Here is a 25,539-nt window from a genome sequence, read left to right on the forward strand (position 1 = left end):
AAGACCATTTACAAAACCTCCTCATGGAACTTGATCTTTGCTTAATATAAAGATTTTTGGCATAACATAATATATAATTTTGTTTCATACAATGTATTTTTGGGCGGTTCATTCCGCCGTGGCGACCTCAGATTAATAAAGGGACTGAAAAGAAAATGAATGAATGCATGTAATTCCAGCAAATATACCATGCAACATAAGCCTGAAGAACTATAAATATAATTGCTAGCAGACACTGAAATGTCTCATTTTTAACTCCCTTTAAAAATACCAAGATTATCTTCTCACAGCATATTTGAGATGCTTCCTACGTCTCTTTGATGGGTAATGTCTGTGAGCTGTGGAAAAATAAATGTATCACTCACCGTAGATAATTAAACCAATTAAAAGTAATTATTATAAGTGGATCTAAATAAGAAGATTTGTCAAACCCACTGTAATTGCTTGGGCTTGGCAAAAAAGGGATTGTCACCAAGGTGAGCAGATTTTCCAAGACACCAGACACGAGAGATCTCCAGCTGAGAAGTAATGCTCTCTGGCGCTCTCTTGTGACTAATATTACTGAAATGGGCTTCGATTGACCTGTCCATGTTACCTTTACAAGCCATTCTCCAGGTGTTTGTAGACTGGCACCATTTAAGCTTCACACTGTCTCTTCAAGTATTAATCTGATCTTTTGACATGCAGATGGAACAGTCCTCTACGCGCGCTGGATTTCAGAAGACACTTAGCACCTACTTTGGATAATGGTCGATGCATGAAGTCATTGTTATTCTAAGATTAAGAATTACATGCAAAAGGCATGTTCCCCATCCATCTTCATAATGGGCTGAAATTCTTGTTTGGTGAGAAAGTGTGCCCGGCTGAACGCTGAGGGTGATATGTGGAGGTACAGGAGATGAGGGGCGGATCTGGCTACACCTCACCAGACAGCAGATCTGCGGGATTATAAACCCCACACACGTGCGTTTAAATAGAGAGGGGGCAGATATCTGTGGACTGGAGGACGGACTTCCACCGCGGGAATGTTTAACTGGAGCTCTGAAGCCGGCGTCGCATCCGAAAAGTCTGTCAGAAAATATCCGGAGCGCTTTGACCAAACCTGGAGCTCCAGTCGGATCATGGCAGTGTCATCATCCATGCGCGCGCTCGTCTCCAGAAGACCACTGGATCTTATCTCGGTTTTAAACTCTTTGTGGAGTTTGTGACCTGCTAATCTGGATCTTCAGAAAGCTGTTTCGCCGCTGAGGTGTTTTTGTTTGTTTGTTTGGACCGTTATTATAATGTTATGGTGATTTTTCCGTCGCGCGAAGCTTCGCTGAAGGTTTCAGGATTATGAGTCCCTCATGACACCGATGTCTCCCTCTTGCTGGATTTTAAAGAAGACCGTTTCTACAGGCTTGGGATACTTTGGTTTTTCATTTTGTTTCTTTACCCCCCGTGCGTCTGGAGCGAATTTAGGATGCTGTGTCTGTCTCCTCCAGTAACCTACAACCTGTTATTCTGGTTTTTAATTCTCCAAACGCCACAATCAACTGCACCTTTAATCACCGGTAAGATCATCCAAACTCTGAAAGATCCTTCATAAGAACATGTAAACAAACTTATTTTGTGTCATCATAATATTAGCCTGTATTACAACTCGAATAAATAGCCTTGGCTTTTGGTGGTCGAGTGAAATTGAGGTTTTTAGTCAAGCTTTTTTTTTTTTTTTTTTTTAAACTCAATTTAGCAAATCATATACTTTTTACACTGAATTTTACTTCAAGTAAAAGTCACTTTTATTTAAACGTGAAAAGGTTTATCTGTGCTGCAAGGAGATATTTTACTGTTTTTCGCAATGTAGCCTTCTGTAAAATACATAAAAATAGATTATTATATTGTAATAATATAATTATAATATAATATTAGATTTTTTTTACTAGGTTTAGTCTTTGAACATAACGCATTACAAATTTCTTTATTAAATATACCAGCAATTTCCTTGTCACACTGTATTTTTTATTGTAAATAAAGATGAATGAAATATTGTTTACAATAACTGTTTCTTTCTATTAGGGTAATTCAGTGTATCACAAGTCATTTCTTTTAGAAATTTAATAGCGATTTATGATTTAGTGTTACGTTAAAATGAAATATGTAAATATAAATTAGAGTAGGCAATGTAGTTTTACTTTTCTTTTATGCCTAATAAATATTTAATGAGATACATTTGCAAGCAATTTCAGAGAAAATATACAATACTAAAGTTTGAGGTAAGTTTTATTTATTTAATTTTTTAAAGAAATTATTCTGTTCATCAAGGCGGCATTTATTAAATGTGAAATTTGTAAAAAAAAAAAATATATATATATATATATATATATATATATATATATATATATATATATATATATATATATATATATATATATATATATAAACTGCTTTCTTATCGTATGTAGTTTCAAATTAAATTATTACTCCAGTCATTATTGCTTTTATTACTATTACTATTAACAATAATTATTATTATTTAAATTTTTATTACTATTAATATTAGAGTGATTTCTGAAGGATCATGTGAAGACTGGAGTAATGAAGCTAAAAATTCATCTGTAAAATCACCAGATTAAATGATTAAATTAAATTGTGAACTACTTTTGAACAGTTACATTATAGTGCAACATTTCACAATTTTACAATTTGTACTGTATTATTAATTAAATAAATGAAGCCTTGGTGAGCAGGAGAAGCTTATTTTAAAATATTTAAACTTTTTAAACGGAATTATACAGTTGAAGTCAGAATCATTAGCTCCCCTTTTCTTTTTTTAAATATTTCCCAAATAATGTTTAACAGAGCAAGGACATTTTCAAAGTAGGTCTGATAATATTTTTTTCTTCTAGAGAAGGTCTTATTAGTTCTATTTAGGCTAGAATAAAAGCATTTTTTAATAAAAAAAAATAGGGTCAAAATTATTAGTCCCTTTATTCTATTTTTTTTAGCATAAACAAACCTATCCTCCATATCCTCCTTATACAATAATTTGCCTAATTACCCTAACCTACCTAGTTAACCTGATTAACCTAATTAAGCCTTAAAATGTCACTTCAAGCTGTATGGAAGTGTCTTGAAAAATATCTAGTCAAATATTATTTACTTTCGTCATGACAAAGATAAAATAAATCAGTTATTAGAAATGAGTTATTAAAACTATTATGTTAAGAAATATGTTGAAATGTTTTCCTCCTCATTAAACAGAAGTTGGGGAAAAAATAAACAGTGGGGCTAATAATTGAGGGGGTTTCATAATTCTGACTTTAACTGTATGTGTCATGTTTTTTCAGCATAGTTCACATTGTGTAGCTATTAATCATTTTAGTAACAACATTAATTATGTAACTATGTAGTAACTATGTAGCACATTAGTGTGACTACTTGCTAATCACTTAAATACAGAGTAGCATTGTAAAAATAAAGTGACCTACATTCCGGTTTATTTTGTAAACGCTACTGAAACTAAACAAGAACAGTTAGACGCTCCTTATTTGCAGTGGTTTGGTTATTTGCGGGCTTAATTACTGTTTGATGGTTTAAATAAAATGTTTCCAGGAAACAGGTCATGTAGAAGTCAGTGTGATTTTCTTTTTTTTCTCCCTCATTCAGGTACAGAGGCTAGCTGTGAAAACGAGGGAGAAGTGTTACACATCCCCAACATCACAGACAACCCCTGCATCTCCTGCGTCTGTCTGGTGAGAAAACCAAAACCCCTGAGCAGGACGATACATGATATATTTCCATATCAAATAGGATTTATAGTGCAGTTTGCAGATCATAAACAACTGATGATAAATAGTTGGTTTCTGAAACGTCTGTTCACAAAAAAAAAAAAAATTATTCATTGCATTTACTACATTTTTTTAAAGGTAATTGGTTGCAAACTATGGGCTGATTAACACTCGTCAAGCAAATACTGAAGTAACTAAAACTGCAATTCATAGAAAGTCCGCTAGTCCGGCTCCATAATAGAGCACATTTCTATCGAGCACACTGTAAAAAATGGCCAACTTTACAGCAGAAAAAAAAGGTGTTTACAGCCTGGTAAAAAGAAACATTTTGGTTCATATAGCTAATTTTTTTAAATTTAATTTTTATTATTTAAATTTTGATTATAAAACTCAATTATGAATTAATTTTTATAATAAAAATTAATTTAATTTTTTGAATTTTTTTATAACTTATCTATTTTGTTTATATTAAGTTATATAAAGCCTGTATAATTAAGGGCGGGGCCACTTGAGTGACAGCTAGGTCTTGCTGATCACCGTCATTTCACCTCAGCTGATTCCAGCTGATTAGCCGCTGAACTCAGCATATACATCGTATTTTTGTTTCGTTTTATGTGGCTTCACACAGTTAGCTGCCTTTGGGAATTATTTCCTACAACTATTAGATTATATGGCTTGCCATAGTAGGACAAACAAATACTATAGAAGTCAATGGTTACAGGTTTCAACATTCTTCAAAAAATCTTATTTGTGTTCAACAGAAGAAAGAAAATCAAAACGTTTTGGAACAAATGTAAAGGATGACAGAATGTTCAGTTTTGGTTGAACTGTCTCTTTAAAGGGAAACATCAAAATACTAATTAATTGTCCCTTTAAATCTTTATATTTTGGCAATATCCCTACTGTAGGTTTTGAAGTTCATTATGATCACTTAATCACTGGTGGTATTTAATAAACACATCCAAATAGGTATGTTGTTTCATTTTTACATAAATATATGTTATACTAGAATATCTGTTAGACACTTTTTACTTGCATGAAGCAGACACCACAACATCTCATACCATATATAGCTCTTTTTAAGGCAGCTCTATCGCAACAGCAGCAAAATATGGGGTCAAATATTCTAGAAGTAATCAGTGTCGTTCAGTGATCTGTACTACTCACTAATGGCTTTGTAATTTAAAGGGTTAGTTCACTCAGAAATGAAAATGTATGATTAATATACTCGCGTGTAAAACATATGGCAGAATAGTTGGCGGTTCATTCCGCTGTGGGGATTCCTGATAGATCAGGGACTAAACTGAATGAAAACAAATAATATACTCACCCTCAGACCATTAAAGATGTACAGTAGGTGACTTTTCTTTTTCTTCAGACGAACTTTAAATAAGACTTTTAGCTGAATCTGCGGTCCTTGTTGATTTGTATAAGGCAAGTCAATAGTGACCCATTTTTTAGGTTAAAAATAAACGCATAAAGACAGGTCCAAATCAATCCTCATGGCTCCTGATGATAAACTGAAGTCCTATTAAGTAAAACAAGTAAAAGTTAAAGTCTGTGCAAGAAATTGAACATTATTCACAATATTATCAGCTTTAAAGTGTTTGCACAAGTGTGACAAGATAGTGAGAGTTGCGATTTTTGCCAAAATGGTTCTTATTTGTAAATTCTTGAGATGCAAAACTAGTATAAATACACTCACAGGTATGTGCTGGCATATACGTCATCAAGCAACTGGTGAGCGCATGGAGAACTCTTTACGCAGGTTGTAGATTAAAGTTAATAATAATGTAAATAATGTTCAGTTTATATATGACGCCAGAGGCCATGGCTATTGATTTTGAGTTGTTTTTGTGTGTTTATTTTTAATCTAAAAAAGTGTAGAAGTGTAAAAAAAAGTAGGGGGGATAGGACCATTTTAAAGTTAATTTACCATTTTTTAATTCATTCAGCCAATCTTCAGGTCTGGAGGAAGTACTGTTGGCTTAGCTTAGCATTAATCATTGAATCAGATTAGACCGTTAGCATCTTGCTCAAAAAGAAAAGAGTTTTGATTACTTTCATATTTAAAGCTTGACTCTCCTGTTGTTACATTGTGTACTAAGACAGACAGAAAAAGTCAGTAAAGTAAAGGTTAGAGCAGTGTTTCTCAACCACGTTCCTGGAGGCTCACCAGTTCTTCATATTTTCCCTGTCTCCTCAACCAAACACACCTGATTCCATTCATCAGCTCATTAGCAGAAACTATAAGACCTGAAATGAGTGTGACAGACAAAGGAGACATCCAAAACGCAGTGTTGGTGGTCCTCCAGGAACGTGGTTGAGAAACACTGTTTTAGAGTATAGTTCCTAGCCTAATCAGCTTTGAAGATAGCAACTTTTTATTTTCCGTCAGTCTTAGTATATGATGTAACTACAGTAAAGGTTTAAATACAAATTTGTTGAGAGAGATGCTAATGGTCTAATCTGATTTAATGATTTATGCTAAGCTAAGCTAAAAGTGCTCCTGACAGACCCTGAGATTGACTAAATGGATTAAAAAACAACAACTACTTATCTCTAGGTGACTAGAAAGGCAAAATTACAACACTTTATTTACAAAAAAAAGTGGCTTATTGCATCAATATTCCTGTTTCAATTACAAAATTACACCCTGATGACAACTACATGCTTACACATCACTAATACACACAACACCAGTCGGTACATATAATACTCTTCTTGTTTTGTTGGTGTGTCTTTCACAAGGTTAGTGTGTGAGAGCTGATACGATGGGTTGATGAATGTCTCCTATTGATTTTTGCAGCATGCGAGTTGATGAATAGAGATCAATACAGGAAGTTTTATCTCTGAAAGACGATGCTGCTCTTTATGTTCGTACATTTGTCTGCAGTTGATGGGAATGTCATGAACCGGACATGATTGAATTAAGCTGATCAAGAGAATCAGATCTTGTCTCATCCTAAATTTCTTAGCTTATCTTTGTCACTTTGTCAACAACCTACTGCTGAATGATAAGGGATCGTCCTTTAATTATTGGTAGTTTTTGGATCAACAGAATCAGAAAGCGGAGTGTAAGCAGGAGAAGTGTGCACCGCTGGCAGAGGACTGTGCACTGGTGGTCAAACAGACGGGAGCCTGCTGTGAAAAATGCAAAGGTCAGCTGAAATCATGTTATCTGATTATTGGTCATGATATATGTGGGCTAGCATACTTTAGTTCGAATGTGTAGCTCACGGTTTTAGCATCACTGCCACCTTGTGGTTGAGAGTCGCGGTGAGGGCTTTTTGCTGGACATGCTACAAGACAAATTGATTTACTCTAAACACCTGACATTATTTATTAAAATATAAAAGTCTGTGTATTTATGTGGAAACATTAGTAACTAAAAACTACATATAATACACACAATGGCATGCAATAAGAGTGATTAATTTCATTTGCTACAATTTTTAAGGAAGCTGTTGCTATTATATGGGCTGAGTTTAAACAAATTAAATTGAGTAGTGTTCAAATTAATTTTTTTGTTTAAATACCTTTAAATAATTTAATAAATCCACTGTATATTTTTTTCAGTTTACTGTTTCACTTTTATTTAAGGTTTACAGTTCAAATCCAATTAGAACCATTTGTTTGGTAAATAAAGTAAACCTCTCATATGATGTATCTACTAAAGGAGAGAAGATATTACTTTACAAACTGTATTATGCATAAATTATCTAAACATTTGCATATTTTTCAATATTACTGTACATTAATACAAAAGCTGGATGACTTTTACACAAACGTTACACAAAATAAAAAAGTTACACAAAATAAGTTGTTTTAAAAAGTTTTTAATAAGGATATTTTTCTTACAAAGGCGTAACGATTTACTATATGTAACGGAGGCCAGCTAGTGTGTACTGTGCAGGTAAACCTCCCTCCTCTGACCTCTAAAGGTGCTCTAGCGACAGTCGCTAGAGGTCATGGTGTTTAGCCTCCTTGGTAGAGCACTCGACTCCCATGCGGAAGGTCGCCGGTTGGATTCCAAATCGGAGCGGCGTAGGACCGGCAGGGTTACATATAGAAGACCTTTATTCAGTCTTTGTAGCTGCACGAGGCTCTTTTTTATTATGGATAGATGCATTTTATTGGAGGTCTTGTGGGCTGCTGATAAAAATCAGCCAACCGTCAACATAAGCTGCGTCTCAAATGGGACACTATACACTATGCAGTCAGGCACTTACACACTCAACAGCATAGTATATGTATGTAGTGTCATCCCAAATGGATGTTTTTTTTTTACTGAGCGGAATTTCAAACCGTTTCCCTGATGATGTTTGTCGGTTGCCAAGTTAGTGAAAAAAATGACCAAATTACCAAATAATACCTGCCATGAGTATAACCGCATTCACCATCGGGAGGCGCTATAATCACTCTCATAGGAGAATGTTGTTTTAACCATTCAAAATAAATAAGTAATCCAACATGTGTGCCCGATAGCTCTGGCCCTTCCGCTACATGAGCAAACCTGCGGCCAATGAGTGCGTGAAGTGTCCATCATTCCACACTTCATTTTACCGGTTGAATGAGTGCATCATCCGGGTAATGAAAGTGCACTTACTATTTTTAGAGTTTTCAATGTGAACGCACTACATACACTATTTATTCTACAAAATGGGGTATAATAGTGCATAAGTATGCGATTTGGGACGCAGCTACTGTCCGATTGAACTTGACTGAAAGAAGAAAGTCATGTACACCTATGCCTTGAGGGTGAGTAAATTTTAGGATGAATTAACCCTATGAGGCAGGGGTGCCCAAACTCGGTCCTGGAGGGCCGGTGTCCTGCAGATTTTAGCTCCGATTTTAGATTAGACACACCTGAACCAGCTAATTACGGTTTATATACTTATATACGGTTTAAATACTACAAAGCTCCTTGCAGGTGTGTTGAGGCAAGTTGAAGCTAACTGGAGCAGGACATTGGCCCTTCTGGACCAAGTTTTGGCATCCTTGCTATAAGGTTAGGGTTGTTTAAACCCGTGTGTCAATACAAACAGGCTTCCCAGTCATAAAAACGACTCTAGAGGTCATTAATTTCCATATATTCAATTTATGTCCAAAGGAATCTTGTATCTACATCATAAATTGTAGTTTTTGTCAGTGTATAACTGGCTTGAAATGTGAATCATCTGATCTGAGCGTTTGCTCTTTGTCACTCTTGGCAGGTTGTCTTCTGAAAGGGACGTCCTACAACAGTTCCCATCACTGGATAAGCCCTGTGAAACCCTGTGTCACGTACAGCTGTCAGGTGCGTCAATCGCAATCGAAAGGAACAGTTCTTTCAAAATTGAACATTTCCTCACCATTTACTTACATTCCAAACGTTTATGAACAGAGCTCTAGAGTGCGACTAATTTGGTCGCATGTGCAACCTAACTTTCTTAATAGAGGGCTTACTAAATAAATTAGCAACTGGTTCATTGGAACAGAGCCATCAGTGAAAGTGAAAAGCGTTATGTTAAATGCGATGCAGTCGAAAAAGTTGGGTGCACGTAACTTTTTGTGCTGGTAAGCATCTAAGAAAAAAAGTTAGGCACACCAGTGCAAAAAGTTACACTGCAAAAAATGCTTTTCTTACTTAGATTTTTTGTCTTGTATCTAGTCCAAATATCTAAAAGTTCTTAAATCAAGAAGCATTTTCTAGACAAGCAAATCCTATTGTCTTGTTTTAAGAAATAATATGCCAAAATGTAGTGAGTTTTGGGCGAAGCAGTGGCGCAGTAGGTAGTGCTGTCGCCTCACAACAAGAAGGTCGCTGGGTTGCTGGTTTGAACCTCGGCTCAGTTGGCGTTTCTGTGTGGAGTTTGCATGTTCTCCCTGCGTTCGCGTGGGTTTCCTCCAGTTTCCCCCACAGTCCAAAGACATGCAGTACAGGTGAATTGGGTAGGCTAAATTGTCCGTAGTGTATGAGTGTAAGTGTGATTGTGTGTAAATGTTTCCCAGAGATGGGTTGTGGCTGGAAGGGCATCCGCTGGGTAAGTTGGCGGTTCATTCCGCTGTGGCGACCCGGGATTAATAAAGGGACTAAGCTGACAAGAAATAAAGTAATTTTTGCCTTAAAACAAGCAAAATAATCTGCCAATGGGGTAAGCAAAATATTCTTATCACAAATCGAAAAACAAGATTATCTTGCTTACCTCATTGGCAGATTATTTAGCTTGATTTGAGGGAAAACTCACTTCATTTTGGCATATTATTTCTTAAAACAAGGCATTATGTTTTGCTTGTCTAGAAAATGCTTCTTGATTTAAGAATTTGTAGATATTTGGACTAGAAACAAGACAAAAAAGCTAAGAAAATTATTTTTTTGCAGTGTACTCTAGAACCCTGATAAATGACTTTGTTTCATTGAGCACAAAACAAGACACACTGAAAAAGTTGTGAAAATGCAATCAATGATATCCATTGTAGGACCAAAGGTTTAGATCAAGTGAAGAATGAATATTTGTATTTTTGGGCGAACAGCTGCAGACTGTGGTCTAGTACTAGAATAAACACAATGAGTAAACAGGACGGGACAATTGAATGAGTAATGTTGTATGACGACTGCTTCAATCAGCTCCTGATTTAAATGAGAATGTCTGCCGAATGAGAAAACAAATCTGTAGATGAGAAAACTAGAAAAATGTATAGGCGAACCTGCAATACACTGTGAAAAATATGATATCATCAATAAGTCATGTAAGCATATGTTTCTATGTTAATCATGCATTTTTTCTCTATGAGATTTCACTATATATTTTAAGTCAATTTACACTTTCAGAAATAAAGGTACAGAAGCTGTCACTGGGACGGTACCCTTTAGTTCAGAAAATTGTCATCATTTACTCTCATTCAATTCCCACAAACCTGTTTGACTTTCTTTCTTCTGAAATATCTTCTTTAAAAGGAGATATTTAGAAAAATTTTGAAAATCCGTAACCATTAACTTCCATAAAATATTTTTTTTTTTACTGTGGAAGTCAATGGTTACCAGTTTCTAGCATTTTAAAAAATATCTTCTTTTGTTTTTTAACAGCAGAAAGAAACTGATAAAAGTTGAACTGAATTGAACTTTTATTTGACAGATTTTAGACAAGCTGTTCAAAAATACAAGTATCCCATACCATTTTAAATAAAATCTGTTGAGGATAAAAATACAATAAAGCCCTGGGCTTGTTTCCATTGTGGTCCTCGCTGTTAAATAAAGCAAAGTATGGCTTCCAAATACAGTTGATGCATAAAACAAGCAGTACCTCCACATTTTAAAACGGGAACAAAATTATTCACAAATACATTCATTCATTTTCTTTTTGGCTTAGTCCTTCTATTAATCAGTGGTTGCCACAGCGGAATGAACTACCAACTTATCCAGCATATATTTTGCACAGTGGATGCCCTTCCAGCTGTAACCCTATTCACAATCTAATTCATTCATTCATTCATTTTCTTGTCGGCTTAGTCCCTTTATTAACCGGGGTCGCCACAGCGGAATGAACCGCCTACTTATCCAGCAAGTTTTTATGCAGCGGATGCCCTTTCAGCCGCAACCCATCTCTGGGAAACATTCACACACACACTCATACACTACGGACAATTTAGCCTACCCAATTCACCTGTACCACATGTCTTTGGACTGTGGGGGAAACCGGAGCACCCGGAGGAAACCAACGCGAAGGCAGGGAGAACACAGAAACGCCAACTGAGCCGAGGTTCGAACCAGCGACCCAGCGACCTTCTTGCTGTGAGGCGACAGCACTACCTACTGCCACTGCCTCGCCATTCACAATCTAATAACATATAAAATAAAACATCATCATTCACCATGCAAACTAATCATCCTAATCAAACAACTATCTTTGTAACTTTTTTCATAGATGCATCCAAGTTTGAGATCAATCGAAGGAGAATACATATTGAGTCAATCTTCATTTGTGGGTGAACTATCCCTTTAAAGGGTACATGTTGGGACCTAAAAGATCCAAATTGTACCTTAAAGTAATTTAACAATTCCTAAAATTACAAAAATTGACTTTTAGAAAGGATATCGCCTCAGTGACAGTATTTCTACCTTATTTCTGATTGTCTGATGTACTGTAATTGAAATAATGTTAATTTGCTAAACCGTTTTAGCTACGTTTACTGTGGTGTAAGTCGCTATAGCATAGAACCAGCAATGATTATAAATGTGAAAGTAAACATTAAAGTCATTGTTAAAGTCAACGTTTTGTTTTTGTCCTGTACAGGAAGGTGTCATCACTGAAGCAGAGATGAGGTGTGTCATTCACTGTAAGAACCCTAAAATCCACCCCAAGAAATGCTGCCCTACATGTCCAGGTCAGTCAATGTTTTCATCAGTGCTGTTTTCAGTTTTGCGGTAAAAAAGAGAGAGAAAAGTGGTAGGCCCCGTTTACACTGATGCACGTTAGTTTTAAAAAGATCCACGTCCACACTGGCGTTTCACCTAGCATTTCTAAAAAGATCTCCGTCTACACTACATCTCTGAAAATGCACATCACGTGACCACACACACACTCTGGCATGTGCTGCAGTATATGTGGATGTCTGAGCTCCAGGCAGTCAGTGGGTGCTTTGAGCACATCTCCCTAGGTGAGAGCAGCGCAGGTCGGACTGTTCATCAAGGATCTACCGCTGGATTTCATCTCACTATAGTTGTTAAACATAATATTTAATTCATCTTGTCTCTATCTAGTGACTCTTTTGAATCACTTGTTCTCAGGTTATTTGTTTTGGCTGAATGCCAAGATAAGTAATATATTAATTCATGTAACCACGTACACTGATTCTGCACATTTGACTGATTGCTTGCCTTTATTTCCTTTAATGTATAAACTTATTGTACGTTATACTTTTATAAGGGCCAGTATTGATTATTAAAACTCATATTCAGCAATACTGACAGGGTATGTTTAATATTTTTCAATGAAAATGAAAGGAGGCAGTTATGTTATAGCCTCCATTTTGTTATATGCATACAGTGAAGATGACTCAACATTTTTGGTGTCTGTTAAGTTGTTAAAGTCAAAATAAAAATAGGAAGTTCCTTCTATTGTTCATTTTATTGCTAAGAAAGTGAAACAACGTTGACAAGGGTGATGCAAATGAGGTTATAAAGTACACTTTTCCTTTAAAAGATTTACCTGACGTGTCCTCGGGAGTTTGTTTTTCATATCAAACTTGCAAAGTCTAAACTTAAGGAAAGGGTGTGCATTTAATATTTAGGGAAAACCCCAATCAGAGATGAGACAGTGGCACAGTAGCTAGTGCTGTTGCCTCACATCAAGAAGGTCGCTGGTTCGAACCTTGGCTCAGTTGGCGTTTCTGTGTGGAGTTTGCATGTTCTCCCTGCCTTCGTGTGGGTTTCCTCCGAGTGCTCCAGTTTCCCAAACAGTCCAAAGACATGCTGTACAGGTGAATTGGGTAGGCTAAATTGTCCATAGTGTGTGTGGATGTTTCCCAAAGATGGATTGTGGCTGGAAGGGCATCCGCTGCGTAAAAACTTGCTGGATAAGTTGGCGGTTCATTCCGCTGTGGCGACCCCGGATTAATAAAGGGACTAAGCCGACAAGAAAATGAACGAATGAATGAACCCCAATCAGATAGGCGAATGTCTGCTGGCATGCCTTCATTTTCAGATGTCTCCGTTTTCCTCATCCACACTGACAAGGAGCAGCAGCATTTTAAAACGAATATGGCCTCTTCAGCGTTTTCAAAACGCTCCGTTTTCGGGACTCGAAAACTCTGAGGTAGTGTGGATGAAAGGCATAACCGTAGCAAAACTTATGCTTTTTAAAACGTAAACGCATTAGAGTAAATAGGGCCTTGATCTACATGACAAAATTTCCTTGCGTTTTGAAAAATGTGTTTACATGACAACCTCCATAAACACATACCGTGCATAACATCGTTTTTGTAGAGTCTCTGTCATGTTTGGTGAGGGGAAATGGGGGGGGAAGGAGCGATGACTCAAATGCAGAGAAATGGGATTTATTAAATAATAAAAATAAAATGCAAAACAGCAAAACGAACTACCCCGAGGGGGAAAATATTAATAAAACCAATAAACAAACAAACTAGACAGTGCAGGCTGGCGATCTGGAGAACAAGGCAAGACAAGACAGGGAACGACGACATCTGATGATGAGTGATGACGAACTGGCAAATGACAGCAGACATGAGGGGATTATAAACTGTAGAAATGACAGAAACAGGACAAGACAGAGCTAGTGTCCGAGCTCTGCCACCAAAACAAGAACACCAAACCAAAGACCAGAGTGGCAGAACCCTGACACTCTCTTTCTATTTATGCATTTAAGTCCCCAAACCACTGTTGTCATGTAGACAAGGCTAAACGCAAAAGAAGTTTCCTGTTTTTGACTGAAAGCATTGGTAAAAGGCCCCTAAATATCACAATTGCTTGAACACAAAAAATAGACAGTGATAGGAATAACAGCGCTATAAATAAACTGCGTTACTGACAGCGATACTTTTTTCAGTAACGAATAATCAAATGAATTATATGAGTTACAACGCCGTTACTGACAATAAAATTCACATTACTATAATTATTGAGAACACTGAGGTGGTTTTCATGGGAGCAGCGTCTCTCTCAGCAAGCCATAGAACCTCTTTTTCTCTAATCTAATGAAGCACCTCACATGTCGTCACATGCCATCACAAAATGAGTGGCTATACAGGTGAAAACGTGAGCTCTGCTAGCAAAGCGGAGGCGAAGCCACAACGTCAAAGCAAATAAAACGTAATTCTATTACTCTACCGCAAACACTTATTACTCAGACAGAATTAAACTAAATAATAATATCTACAAGTTCTAAACCATCTATTGTGTTTTTTTTGCAACTATAGTAATGATAATATAATGATATGTTCAATTTGATGGTTATCTCTTACATTGTCCCACAACACCATTAAAATAGTGTAGATTAGTGTTCAATGTTTTGTATTTTTTTATAGTCATTCGATTGGTAATTAGTTACTTTTATCCCGAGATAATTCAGTTACTATTTGTAAGAAGTAACTAGTAACTATAACTAATTACCCTTTTAAAGGAACGTGGCCAACACTGAAAATAGCGTTTGATATGTTGATATGAACATTTTTAACAATTTTACTTAACTAAACTGCTCACATAGTTCAGTTATTTATGTCTGCAATTGAGATGAATGTCTCTGCTGATCTGTCAGATTCTCATCATAGTGATTGTTCATGTTTTGGATGTTCACAGGGTGCATTTTTGAGGGGAATTTATATAAAGAAGATGAAGAATTTCACCCTGAAGGGAATCCCTGTATTAAATGCGTCTGCACTGTGAGTATATATGCTAATAGCTATGCTAATTTAAGAAAAACGTGCCTTTTGTTACTTTCTACTTGATGAAGAAACAGATTTTGTTAGAAATGAATTGAAGTGGTTAGTGTTTTGAAGATGGCATAATGGCTCAGTGGTCACCTCACAGCAAGAAAGTCACTGGTTTGAGTCCAGGCTGGTCCAGTTGACATTTTTGTGTGGAGTTTGCATGTTCTTCTTGTGTCGGCGTGGGTTTCCTTTGGGTGCTCCAGACATGTAACTCAGACATGTGCTATAGGTAAATTGAGTTAACAAAATTGGCCATAGTGTATAAGCGTGTGTGTGTGTGTGTACATGAATGTGAGTGTATGGGTGTTTCCCAGTACTAGGTTGCAGCTATGTTGGAATAGTTGTCAGTTCAATCCGCTATGGCTACCCCTGATAAATAAGGGACTAAGCTGAAAGAAAATGAATGAATGACTGACTAAAGACACAATAATTTAATAGGGCTTTTACAGCAGTAGCCATATATATATCACATTTTGTGATTGAGCAATATCAAGAGTAACACTTGCATATGGCTATATATCAGGCAGCACTGCTGTAATTCAGTCGAATGTTGAGTATCGTAGGTAATCATACTGTCATGATCATTTTTATATACGACAGTTTGATGGTTTGTAAATAAGAAATTAAAACAACCAGAGTGCCTCTTTTGTGTGAGGAACTATTTTATTCTGCCACAGGCATATCACCCTGCAGCCCAAGACCGGGTACTCACTGAAGCTAAGCAGGGCTGAGCCTGGTCAGTACCTGGATGGGAGACCGCATGGGAAAACTAGGTTGCTGTTGGAAGTGGTGTTAGAGAGGCCTGCAGGTGGCACTCAACCTGTGGCCTGTGTGAGTCTTAATGCCCCGGTAAAAGTGAAGGGGACACCACACTGTCAGTGGGTGCCATCTTTCGGATGAGACACTAAACTGAGGTCCTGACTCTCTGTGGTCATTAAAATCCCATGGCACTTCTCGTAAAAAGTAGGGGTGTAACCCCAGTGTCCTGGCCAAAGTCCCTTAATCGTCCCTTACCCATCATGGACTCCTAATCATCCCCATCCACCGAGTTGGCTCTATCACTGTCTCTTCACTCCACCTATAGCTGGTGTGTGGTACTGGCGCTGTTGTCCTGTGGCTGCCGTTGCATCATCCAAGTGGATGCTGCACACTGGTGGTGGTGGGAAGGGACTCCCCTCGTGATTGTGAAGCGCTTTGGGTGTTTGGCCATACACAATAAATGCGCTATATAAATACACATTACATTACTAAAGGTGTAAAAAGTACGTACAATGTTACAGTAGTGAAAGTACAAAGATTGAGTGAAAATTGCAGTCATTAAAAGTAGAAGCCTATGGCCAAAAACATACATCCGGCGTAATAACTACTAATAAATAAAGGAAATTTGGCGTTATACCATGACTGCAGCAGATGCAATGATGTTACACAGTGTAGTTATCATTGCGTAATATCATTGTGCCTGCTGCAGCCATGGTACGGCAGCAAAAATCCTTTGTTATTACGTCAGAATGAGACCTCCCAGACAGATTAGCGTAGAAAATTGCACCGTTTCATTTTTTGTTGGTCTTAATACATGATGTAACTACCTAAGAGTCAAGCTTTCAATAGGAAATGTATCAAAACTCTTTTTTAATTGTTTTTGAGTGAGATGCTAACGGTCTAATCTGATTCAATGATTTATGCTAAGCTAAGCTAAAAGTGCTTCCACCAGACCTGTATATCAGCTGAATGGATTCAAAAAATAGTAAAAATCAACTGTTTAACTGTAGGGGAGTTGAAAAATGAGCCAATTTCCAAAACCAGAGTTTTCCTTCAAGTATTTTTACAGCAGTATAAGCAGAACAGCAATATGCAAAAAACTCTAGTATAGTACACAACCAGCTGTGTATTATCTTGCAATATTTCAAATGACCTGTCGTCAGTTATTCCTTACATTATTTACGTTCCCTGCTGAAAAATCCAGCTTAAACCAGCCTAGGCTGGTTGGCTGGTTTTAGCTGGTCTACCAGGCTGGTTTTAGAGGGGTTTTGGCCACTTCCAGGCTGGTTTCCAGCCATTTCCAGTCTGGTCTTAGCTGGTCAGGCTGGAAAATTACCAGCTAAAACCAGCTTGACCAGCCTGGTTTAAGCTGGATATAGCTGGTTTTGGCTGGACTCCCAGCTTGGCTAGGCTGGTCAAGCTGGTTTTAGCTGGCCATCTCCCAGCCTGACCAGCTAAGACCAGGCTGGAAATGGCTGGAAACCAGCCTGGAAGTGGCCAAAACCCCTCTAAAACCAGCCTGGTCGACCAGCTAAAACCAGCCAACCATCCTAGGCTGGTTTAAGCTGGATTTTTCAGCAGGGTTGCCTCTAACCTGAACAGCGAGACTTGAGTCTCAGCCTCATGAATCAGCAAAATTCCCAAGTACATAGTAAAATGCAGATGTTTAGGAAAGTGGCGTACAGTTTTGTGTCATACAGTGGTTTAGAGAAGAATAAAGTCTTTTTTTTTTACCCCAGTGACAGTGTATATATGTTTAGCCTAGTTGTACCCTGCTTTATTCTTGTCATTTAGAATATAAATAATAGGTTTTAGTCCTCTATATCAGACATCAAGGTAGAATCTGTATTTCAATGAAGTAACACACAGGACTCATTTTTGACATGCTTTGTATAGTAATGTGTATGTGTGTGTGTTTTCCAGGGAGGGCAAAGCATGTGTCATAAATTGGTGTGTCCTGTTCTGTCCTGCCCGTCTCATCTTACCCACACTCCACCTGGCCAGTGCTGTCCAAGATGTCGGGGTGAGTTATTTCCTTACAGATGTTCTCAATGACACACTTTTAGAACCTTTATACATGGTATCTTAAAGGGATAGTTCAACCTCATGTTGTTCCAAACACGTGAGAGCTTCGCTCATCTTCGAACAGCAAATAAAGATATTATGGATGAAATTGGACAGCTTTCTATTCCAGCAAGAGTCTATGGAGCGTCTCTCAATATTAAATCTATGGAGAGTTTATTAAAAGCCCAGAAAGTTCAATCAATGCAGTGGTTTTACCACAGTTTTATGAAGTTATGAAAATACTTTTGTGAGTACAAAAAAAAAAAAACATAATTAAAGCTGCAAGCAGCGATGAAAGGGACCTCGCACCTAGACTCACCACTGCTCGGTCTTTGGATGACACAGAACAGTGGACAATATTAATTCTTGTGAAAAAGCGCTATATATAAATAAAACAAACTAATCTTAGCTGATGAATATAAAAACCTGACGAATTTACAGATTTATATTAAACTTTAACTCGATATTGGCATGTATATGTCTTCAGGAGAAGAATCTCATTGAATATGAATTTTAGACAAGTCAGGCATTGTGTGGCTGAGTTATAAGTACTTCTTCCACTATTGCAAAACACTGAAGTTTATCAGTCCACCACGGACACGGCCTTCATCGAAAACTCTAGATCTTCACAATTTTACATCACAGGTGTTTGGATTACACTGACAAAACTTAGATTCAATCAGATGAAATTTCTAGGAGTTTGTTACTGTGTAAAACATGTCATTTCCTGCTGCCAGTAGGTGGCGCTATGACTAACAAAATATTGGCATGTAAACATGTTCAGGTCAGGACTCTTATCAAACGTGTCGATTTTCAGGTAGATCAGATAGTAGACTGATTCCACGCGGACGCTATTTTTAAAGCGAAAGTGAGGCTGCTGTGGGAGGAAGCCTAGAAGTATTGCCTGGAGTCACAGGACGGCACTTCGATGACGAATTGTTGTGTACCTGGTTGTATGCTATATCTTATCAGCAAAGTGAAAGTGACACTTTCAGCTAAGTTAAAGGGCACCTATGGTAAAAAATCTACTTTTCAAGCTGTTTGGACAGATCTGTGTGTTGGTATAGTGTATAGACCGTCATACTGGGGTGATATGAACACACCCAGTCCTTTTTTTTCAATTTAACTACAAAAAAAAGGGTCGGCCAATTGGAGCTGTTTTCAAATCGATCGCACCATTACGTAGGTGTGCGATCCCCCTGCCCACCGAATTGATTGACAGCTGCGCGCATCAACATGTCCCGGTAGTTGCGTGTATATGTCAACAAGACCAGACAGACATACGCAAAGCAACCGGGAATAAAAGGTCTGTTCTGTTCGCTAGCATCAGCAAGCATCATCAAATGTGATTAAGAGTAAGTTTCACATGTTTAAAGTGTTTTAAAACAGACTATGTGTGTAATTAATTACAGCGTTTTACTTCAGCTTTACTTCATCAGCACAGCCGCGTGTCCGAACAATTATAATAGAAGAAGCTTCAATCCAGGTTTGTGGAAGTTAAATCAGGTTTATTTTGTACATTAGCATAACAGATATCCACACTTGAGGTTAGCCTTAACTAGGCTAAGCGCGCTCTGTCTGTCTGCCTGCCTGCGTGTGTGTGTGTGTGTATCATCTGCGGTGTGTGTGTGTTTGTGTGTGCGCGCGCGTTAACTTTGTAACGATATTGTGTGAGACTCATCAATGCAACTTCACAATACTGATTAGTAAAGGTTAGTTCTTACTGTAGTATCTCACAAACGCTACGTGAGACCTTCTTCTTTTAAGTCTGTCTGTTGTCTGACACAGCTGAGGGAGGAGGCATGTAGAAACAGTGGGCGGGAAAGAAAAAGCTTAAAGGCGCAGTACGACAAAACCACCCCCTGCTGGAAATCAGTATAAGACAGCATCTTGTAAAAGGTATAATGAAATATCTGATGGGTATTTTGATCTGAAACTTTATATACACATTCTAGAGACGCAAAAGACTTAAATCTGAAAAAAGGGGTAACCTAGGTGCCCTTTAAGGGAAATGGTGCTAGTTAGCTACGTTTTTTTTACCAAACACACATTTTAGATGCCATTTATCAAGGTGAAGTTAATTAACTGATTCTTTCACTATATTAGACGATACTGAATTTAGGTAGTGACATACAAAAAAAATGTTAATTTCTTGCTAACATTTAAGCACTGTTGCGTGTTCTTAAACACTGCTTATTTGCCATAGTATTCACCAGTGCTCAGCAAAAATAACTGCGATTGGATGTAAAGGTCATCAGTTTACCGCACTTCACAGATATTTACCGAGTGCAAACACAGACGAGCGATCCGCTAATGAATTGATTTATGCTCCAGTGTCTCTGTATCTGCGTTTGCACTCAGTAAAGAGCGGTGACCTGATGACCTTCACGACCAATTACAGTCATTTTTGTAAAGCACTAGTGAATACTATGGCATATCAGCAGTGTTTATGAATGATAGCAGGAAATAGACATTTTTAAAATTTCAGTACCATGACAACACTATTACAGACAAAAACAAGAGTGTGTTACAGAGGACTGCATTGTTTTATTGCTCACCGGGTTACATAGGCTGCAGCAGGGAAACGTCCCCACAATGTTTACCTTGTGCCATAAACTGAAGTCTAGGAGGACATCTTACTTTTAAATAGATTATGATTTTGATTTTATACCTAATATGATTTTAATTGGTTGAATTAAACTTAACTGAATGATATTAAAGTGATGTTTACACCACATCAGTCTTTTGAAATCGCAGCTACAGCGTGTTGTTGCAATGTTTACAGTGCTGATCCTCCAATTCCCACAGGAGTTTCACTTTAGTTTGTTACAATGGCGGCTGCGTGAAATAACTGTATAAATGCCTTAGTTGTAACAGCTTCCTGTTTTTGCTCCCTTCGCAAAAAATGCTTCGCAAATCTTCGCAATTTAACATCGCCTAGGCCTTTAGATGACAATACACAATATTAGTGTTGAAATCCCTAGGACGAGTTCATTAAAATACTGCGCCTGGAATTTGCAAAAACTGCACTTTTTCGGAAGAGGACGACTTCCTGTTGGGTTTGAAATTTCGCTCCAAGAGACTTTTTTGTAGGTATTGGCATGTTTGATGTGTGTGCCAATTTTGGTATGTGTGCATGAAGCGTAGTTCAGGGGCTACTCCGTCAAAAGTGCATAGGTGGTGCTGTCGAGCTATTCTGCAACACTCACTTTCGAAACATGTAACAAATGTAAATTTTCCCCACTTAAGGTATGTGTACAAAGTTTTGTGAGTTTTTGAGCATGTTTAGACCCTCAAAAATATGATTCATTCTAGAGTAGAAGAAGAATCGGTCCCACTTTATATTAAGTGGCCTTAACTAATATGTATTTACACAGGTTTGTTACAATGTACTTATTGTGTAAATACATGTATTTACTGTGTACTTAAGCTTGATTAAATACATGTATGTAATCACATCTGTAATTAACTTCTGTAATTACATTTGTAAATACACTGCTGACCATCCCTTACACCTTAACCCACCCTTAAACCTACCCATGCCACCAAACCTGTCCATAACCCAACCTCTATCCCAACTGAAGAGCACCACAAGTGTTCTCAAATACATTATAAACACATTAAGTACATTGTATTTTTTTTTATGTAAGTACATAGTAGTTTAGGACACTTCATTTAAAGTGGGACCGAAGAGTCAACTAAGCAATTCCAATAGGGCCTATGCACTGTTGGTGCCAGGTTCCTAATCAGAAACCATCAACAAAAGACTGACCCCTTTCACATTAACACATGCAAGCGCAGCCTTTAGAAGTCATTTCTGGTTGATTATGTCACAGAATTGACCGTTTTTTTGGAATTGATGTGGGAATGGTGCTTTTTACCATGAAGTAGCAAGTCCTGTTTGTCTTCTTCAGGTCAGAGGAGGGTGTTTGACTTATCGCCGGGCAGCTGTTTGTTCCATAGTGAGGTTTATGAGAACGGCTCCTCTATCAGCTATGATAACTGCACCACCTGCACCTGTGTGGACTCCACAGTGCTCTGCAGGAAGAGATGCTCTCCGCCTGGCAGCTGTCATGGCACTGCCTGCTGCGAAGCCTGCCAGTCTCACCTCAAGATGGAAGATGTGAAATACTGCAGAGTCAAGAGCAAAATCTATAGGGTGAGATCTCCTTGACGAACAGTAATGATGCACTAGACCGGTGTTTCCCAACCACGTTCCTGGAGGACCAACGGCACTGCACACAAAACACACACCTGGTTCAGATCAGCAGCTCATTAGCAGAGACTGAAAGACCTGTAATGGGTGTGACAGATAGAACATGCAGTGTCGTGCGTCCTCCAGGAACGTAGTTGAGAAACACTGAGAGAGATGAAATATGCATGCATGTATTTTAGAAGAGTTCATATATTTGTGTCTGTTCCCGGTTTAGGATGGCGACAGATGGTCGTCTGTGAACTGTTCTCTGTGCACATGCGTTAAAGGGAATATTCAATGTCAGCCTAAGATTTGCGTTCCTATCACCAGCTGTCCCTCGGTAAGTTTTGTTTTACAAGGCTCATAAAGACATCTAACAACAGGTGGATCTGAAGTCATCCGTATACTTTATAGTCATATCTATATACATTTCACTCATAGTGTGTACTCAAGGGTGTAGATGATGTGTCATTTTGCAGCTTTTAAAAGTTTTCACAGTCTCAAAGCCAATACATGGGACATTTTTTGGCATATTTCTTTTTGAAGCTTTATGTTGTACACATGACATAGAAAAAATGTCTACAAATGTCTACAAAATACAACTGAAGTCAGAATTATTAGCCCCCTGTATATATATTTTTTCCCAATTTCAGTTTAACGCAAAGAAGATTCTATTTCAACACATTTCTAAACATAATAGTTTTAATAAGTAATTTATTTTATCTTTGCCATGATGATAATACCGAATCATTTACTAGATATTTTTCAAGATACTAGTGTAATCCACCTGCACCCAACCCGATCTAGGCTGGGATTGAACCAGTGATTCTTTGCATGGGAGTGGGTTCCTCTAAAAACGAGGCTAAAGTCCATGGCCTCTAGTGTCTGTCGCTATAGCACCTTTTGAGGTGAGAGGAGTGAGGTTTACCTGCATAGCACTTCGCTATCTGACCTCTTACAATCACCCCACCTAAACCTCACTCTCATCCCGGACGAGCCCCCACATGTAACCCACCGGTCCTACTGCACGCAATGCAGTCTAAACTAGGATCGAACCAGCAATTCTTTGAATGGGAGTCAGTTGCTCTAACAAGGAGGCTAAGACCATGGCCTTTAGCATCTGTTGCTAGAGCACCTTTGAAGTCAGAGGAGTGAGGTTACCTGCATAGCACTTCGCTATCTGGCTTCTTTTACACCCACCCCCTTAAACCTCACTCTCATCTCGGACGAGCCCCCACATGTAACCCACCATACCTACTGCACCCAACCAGATCTGAGCTGGGATCTAGCAGACAATTCTTTGCTTGGGACTCTGTTGCTCTAACAAGGAAGCTTAAGACCATGGCTTCTAGCATCTGTTGCTATAGCACCTTTTGAGATCAGAGGAGCGAGGTTTACCTGCATAGCACATCGCTATCTGGCCTGTTTTACACTCACTAAAACCTCATTCCCATCCCGGACGAGCCCCCACATGTAACCCAACGGTCCTACTGCACCTGATGCAGTCTGAGCTGGGATTAAATTGGCGATTCTTTGCATGGGATGCTAACAAGGAGGCTAAAGACCATGGCTCCTAGCATCTGTTGCTAGAGCACCTTTTGAAGTCAGAGGAGTGAGGTTACTTACATAGCCTCTTTTACACTCACCCCACCTAAACCTCACTCCCATCCCGGACAAGCCCCCACAAATAACTCACCGGTTTTACTGCATCCAATGTGGTCTAAGCTAGGATCAAACTGGTGATTCTTTTTATACGAGTCGGTTGCTCTAACAAGGAGGCTAAAGACCATGGCCTCTAGCGTCTGAGGTCAGCGGAGTGAGGTTTACCTGCGTCGCACTTTACCAGTTGGCCTCTGTTACACTAGTATTCAGCTTAAAGTGACATTTAAAGGCTTAATTAAATTAGGCAAATAATTGTATAACGATTGTTTGTTCGGTAGACAATCTAAAAAATATATTGCTTAAGGGGGCTAATAATGTTGACCTTAAAATTGTAAAAAATAAAAATAAAAAATGCTTTCATTCTAGCCGAAATAAAACAAATAAGAATTTCCCCTACAGAAAAAATATTATCAGACATACTGTAAAAAATTCCTTGATCTGTTAAACATTATTTGGGAAATATTCGAACCTGAAGCAGCACTTGATCATTTTGGTCAGGGTTGTAGCTGAAATCTGCAGGAAGGTAGCTCTGCAGGAACAGGGTTGATGACCCCTGCTATACAATTTTATTATTAATAATAATTAAAATTTATTTAGAAATTGAATAATATAAAAATACTTACAGTGATATATACACTGATGTGGTCATATAATATTTCACAATACTGATTTATTTTGCTCTGTGATTAATTAGTGTACATAACATTCATTGTTCTAACACAAATTGATTACTTTGCATCAAGCTTAATTTAGCACTGCCTAAATGGGTTTGTTCCAGATATTACAGTCAACCTGTCTGACTATTTTTGTCTCCATATGTAATTCTGTCTCACAATTTATTGCTTTTCAGAATAAGATACTGAATCGCACTGGCTGCTGTCCTGTTTGCACTGACAGTAAGTTGACTTCTTTACACGACACTCTTATTGGAATCTTAAAAACGAACTTTGAAGAATCAAAATCAAATTAATTACTTAAAATCTTAATTCAATAATTTTACAGTCAAATCTGCCACATGCTAAACAATGTAGTTTTAACCCTTTAACTGCCCCACCAACAATTTTTTTAACCGATATTCTCTCTCTTACTCTCTTCCTAACAGAGCCAGGCGTGTGTACCGTATTTGGAGACCCTCACTATAACACTTTTGATGGCCGTACCTTCAACTTCCAGGGCACGTGTAAATATGTGCTCACCAAGGACTGTTCCCCAGCGGCCAGTTTCACAGTGCTTGTGAAGAACGATGCCCGACGCACACGTTCCTTCTCATGGACCAAATCAGTGGAGCTGCACACGTCCGGTCTGAGCATCAGCCTTCACCAACACCTGACCGTCCGGCAGAACGGCACACGCATCGCTCTTCCCTTTCACAGCACCGGCGTCCACATCGACCTGGATGGATACCTGCTCAAACTCACCACCATCGCAGGTAATGGCCTGAAACACTCAGTTCTACTTACTCTTCATTCAAAATATCGTTTAGTGGTGGATTGGAAATGTACATTTAAGTGTATCCTCACAATGCAAATGCTGCTGAAAATGCAATGTTTTGATGAATATGTAAATGTCTGCTACATGTTTCCTCCTAAAAAGACAGAGATTAGACAACAGCAGTTAAAGGTATAGTTCCCCCACAACTGCAAATGTACTAAATTTTTACTC

General features: G+C 38.1%; 1 protein-coding gene across 1 annotated transcript in view; it reads left to right on the forward strand.

Annotated features, from left to right (window-relative positions):
• Positions 1-1,007: 1,007 nt before the first annotated feature.
• Positions 1,008-25,539, forward strand: part of bmper (BMP binding endothelial regulator) — a 75,873-nt gene continuing 51,341 nt past the window's right edge. Inside the window, 11 exon segments of the mRNA NM_001020487.2 lie at positions 1,008-1,553; positions 3,649-3,734; positions 6,832-6,931; positions 8,987-9,069; positions 12,047-12,137; positions 15,067-15,149; positions 17,880-17,979; positions 21,935-22,179; positions 22,451-22,555; positions 24,728-24,773; positions 24,980-25,306. Coding sequence (NP_001018323.2) covers positions 1,463-1,553; positions 3,649-3,734; positions 6,832-6,931; positions 8,987-9,069; positions 12,047-12,137; positions 15,067-15,149; positions 17,880-17,979; positions 21,935-22,179; positions 22,451-22,555; positions 24,728-24,773; positions 24,980-25,306 — 1,357 coding nt within the window. The 5' untranslated portion in view covers positions 1,008-1,462.

Source organism: Danio rerio, chromosome 16, assembly GCF_049306965.1.
Source record: "Danio rerio strain Tuebingen ecotype United States chromosome 16, GRCz12tu, whole genome shotgun sequence".
In the NCBI taxonomy this organism is placed as follows: domain Eukaryota; kingdom Metazoa; phylum Chordata; class Actinopteri; order Cypriniformes; family Danionidae; genus Danio; species Danio rerio.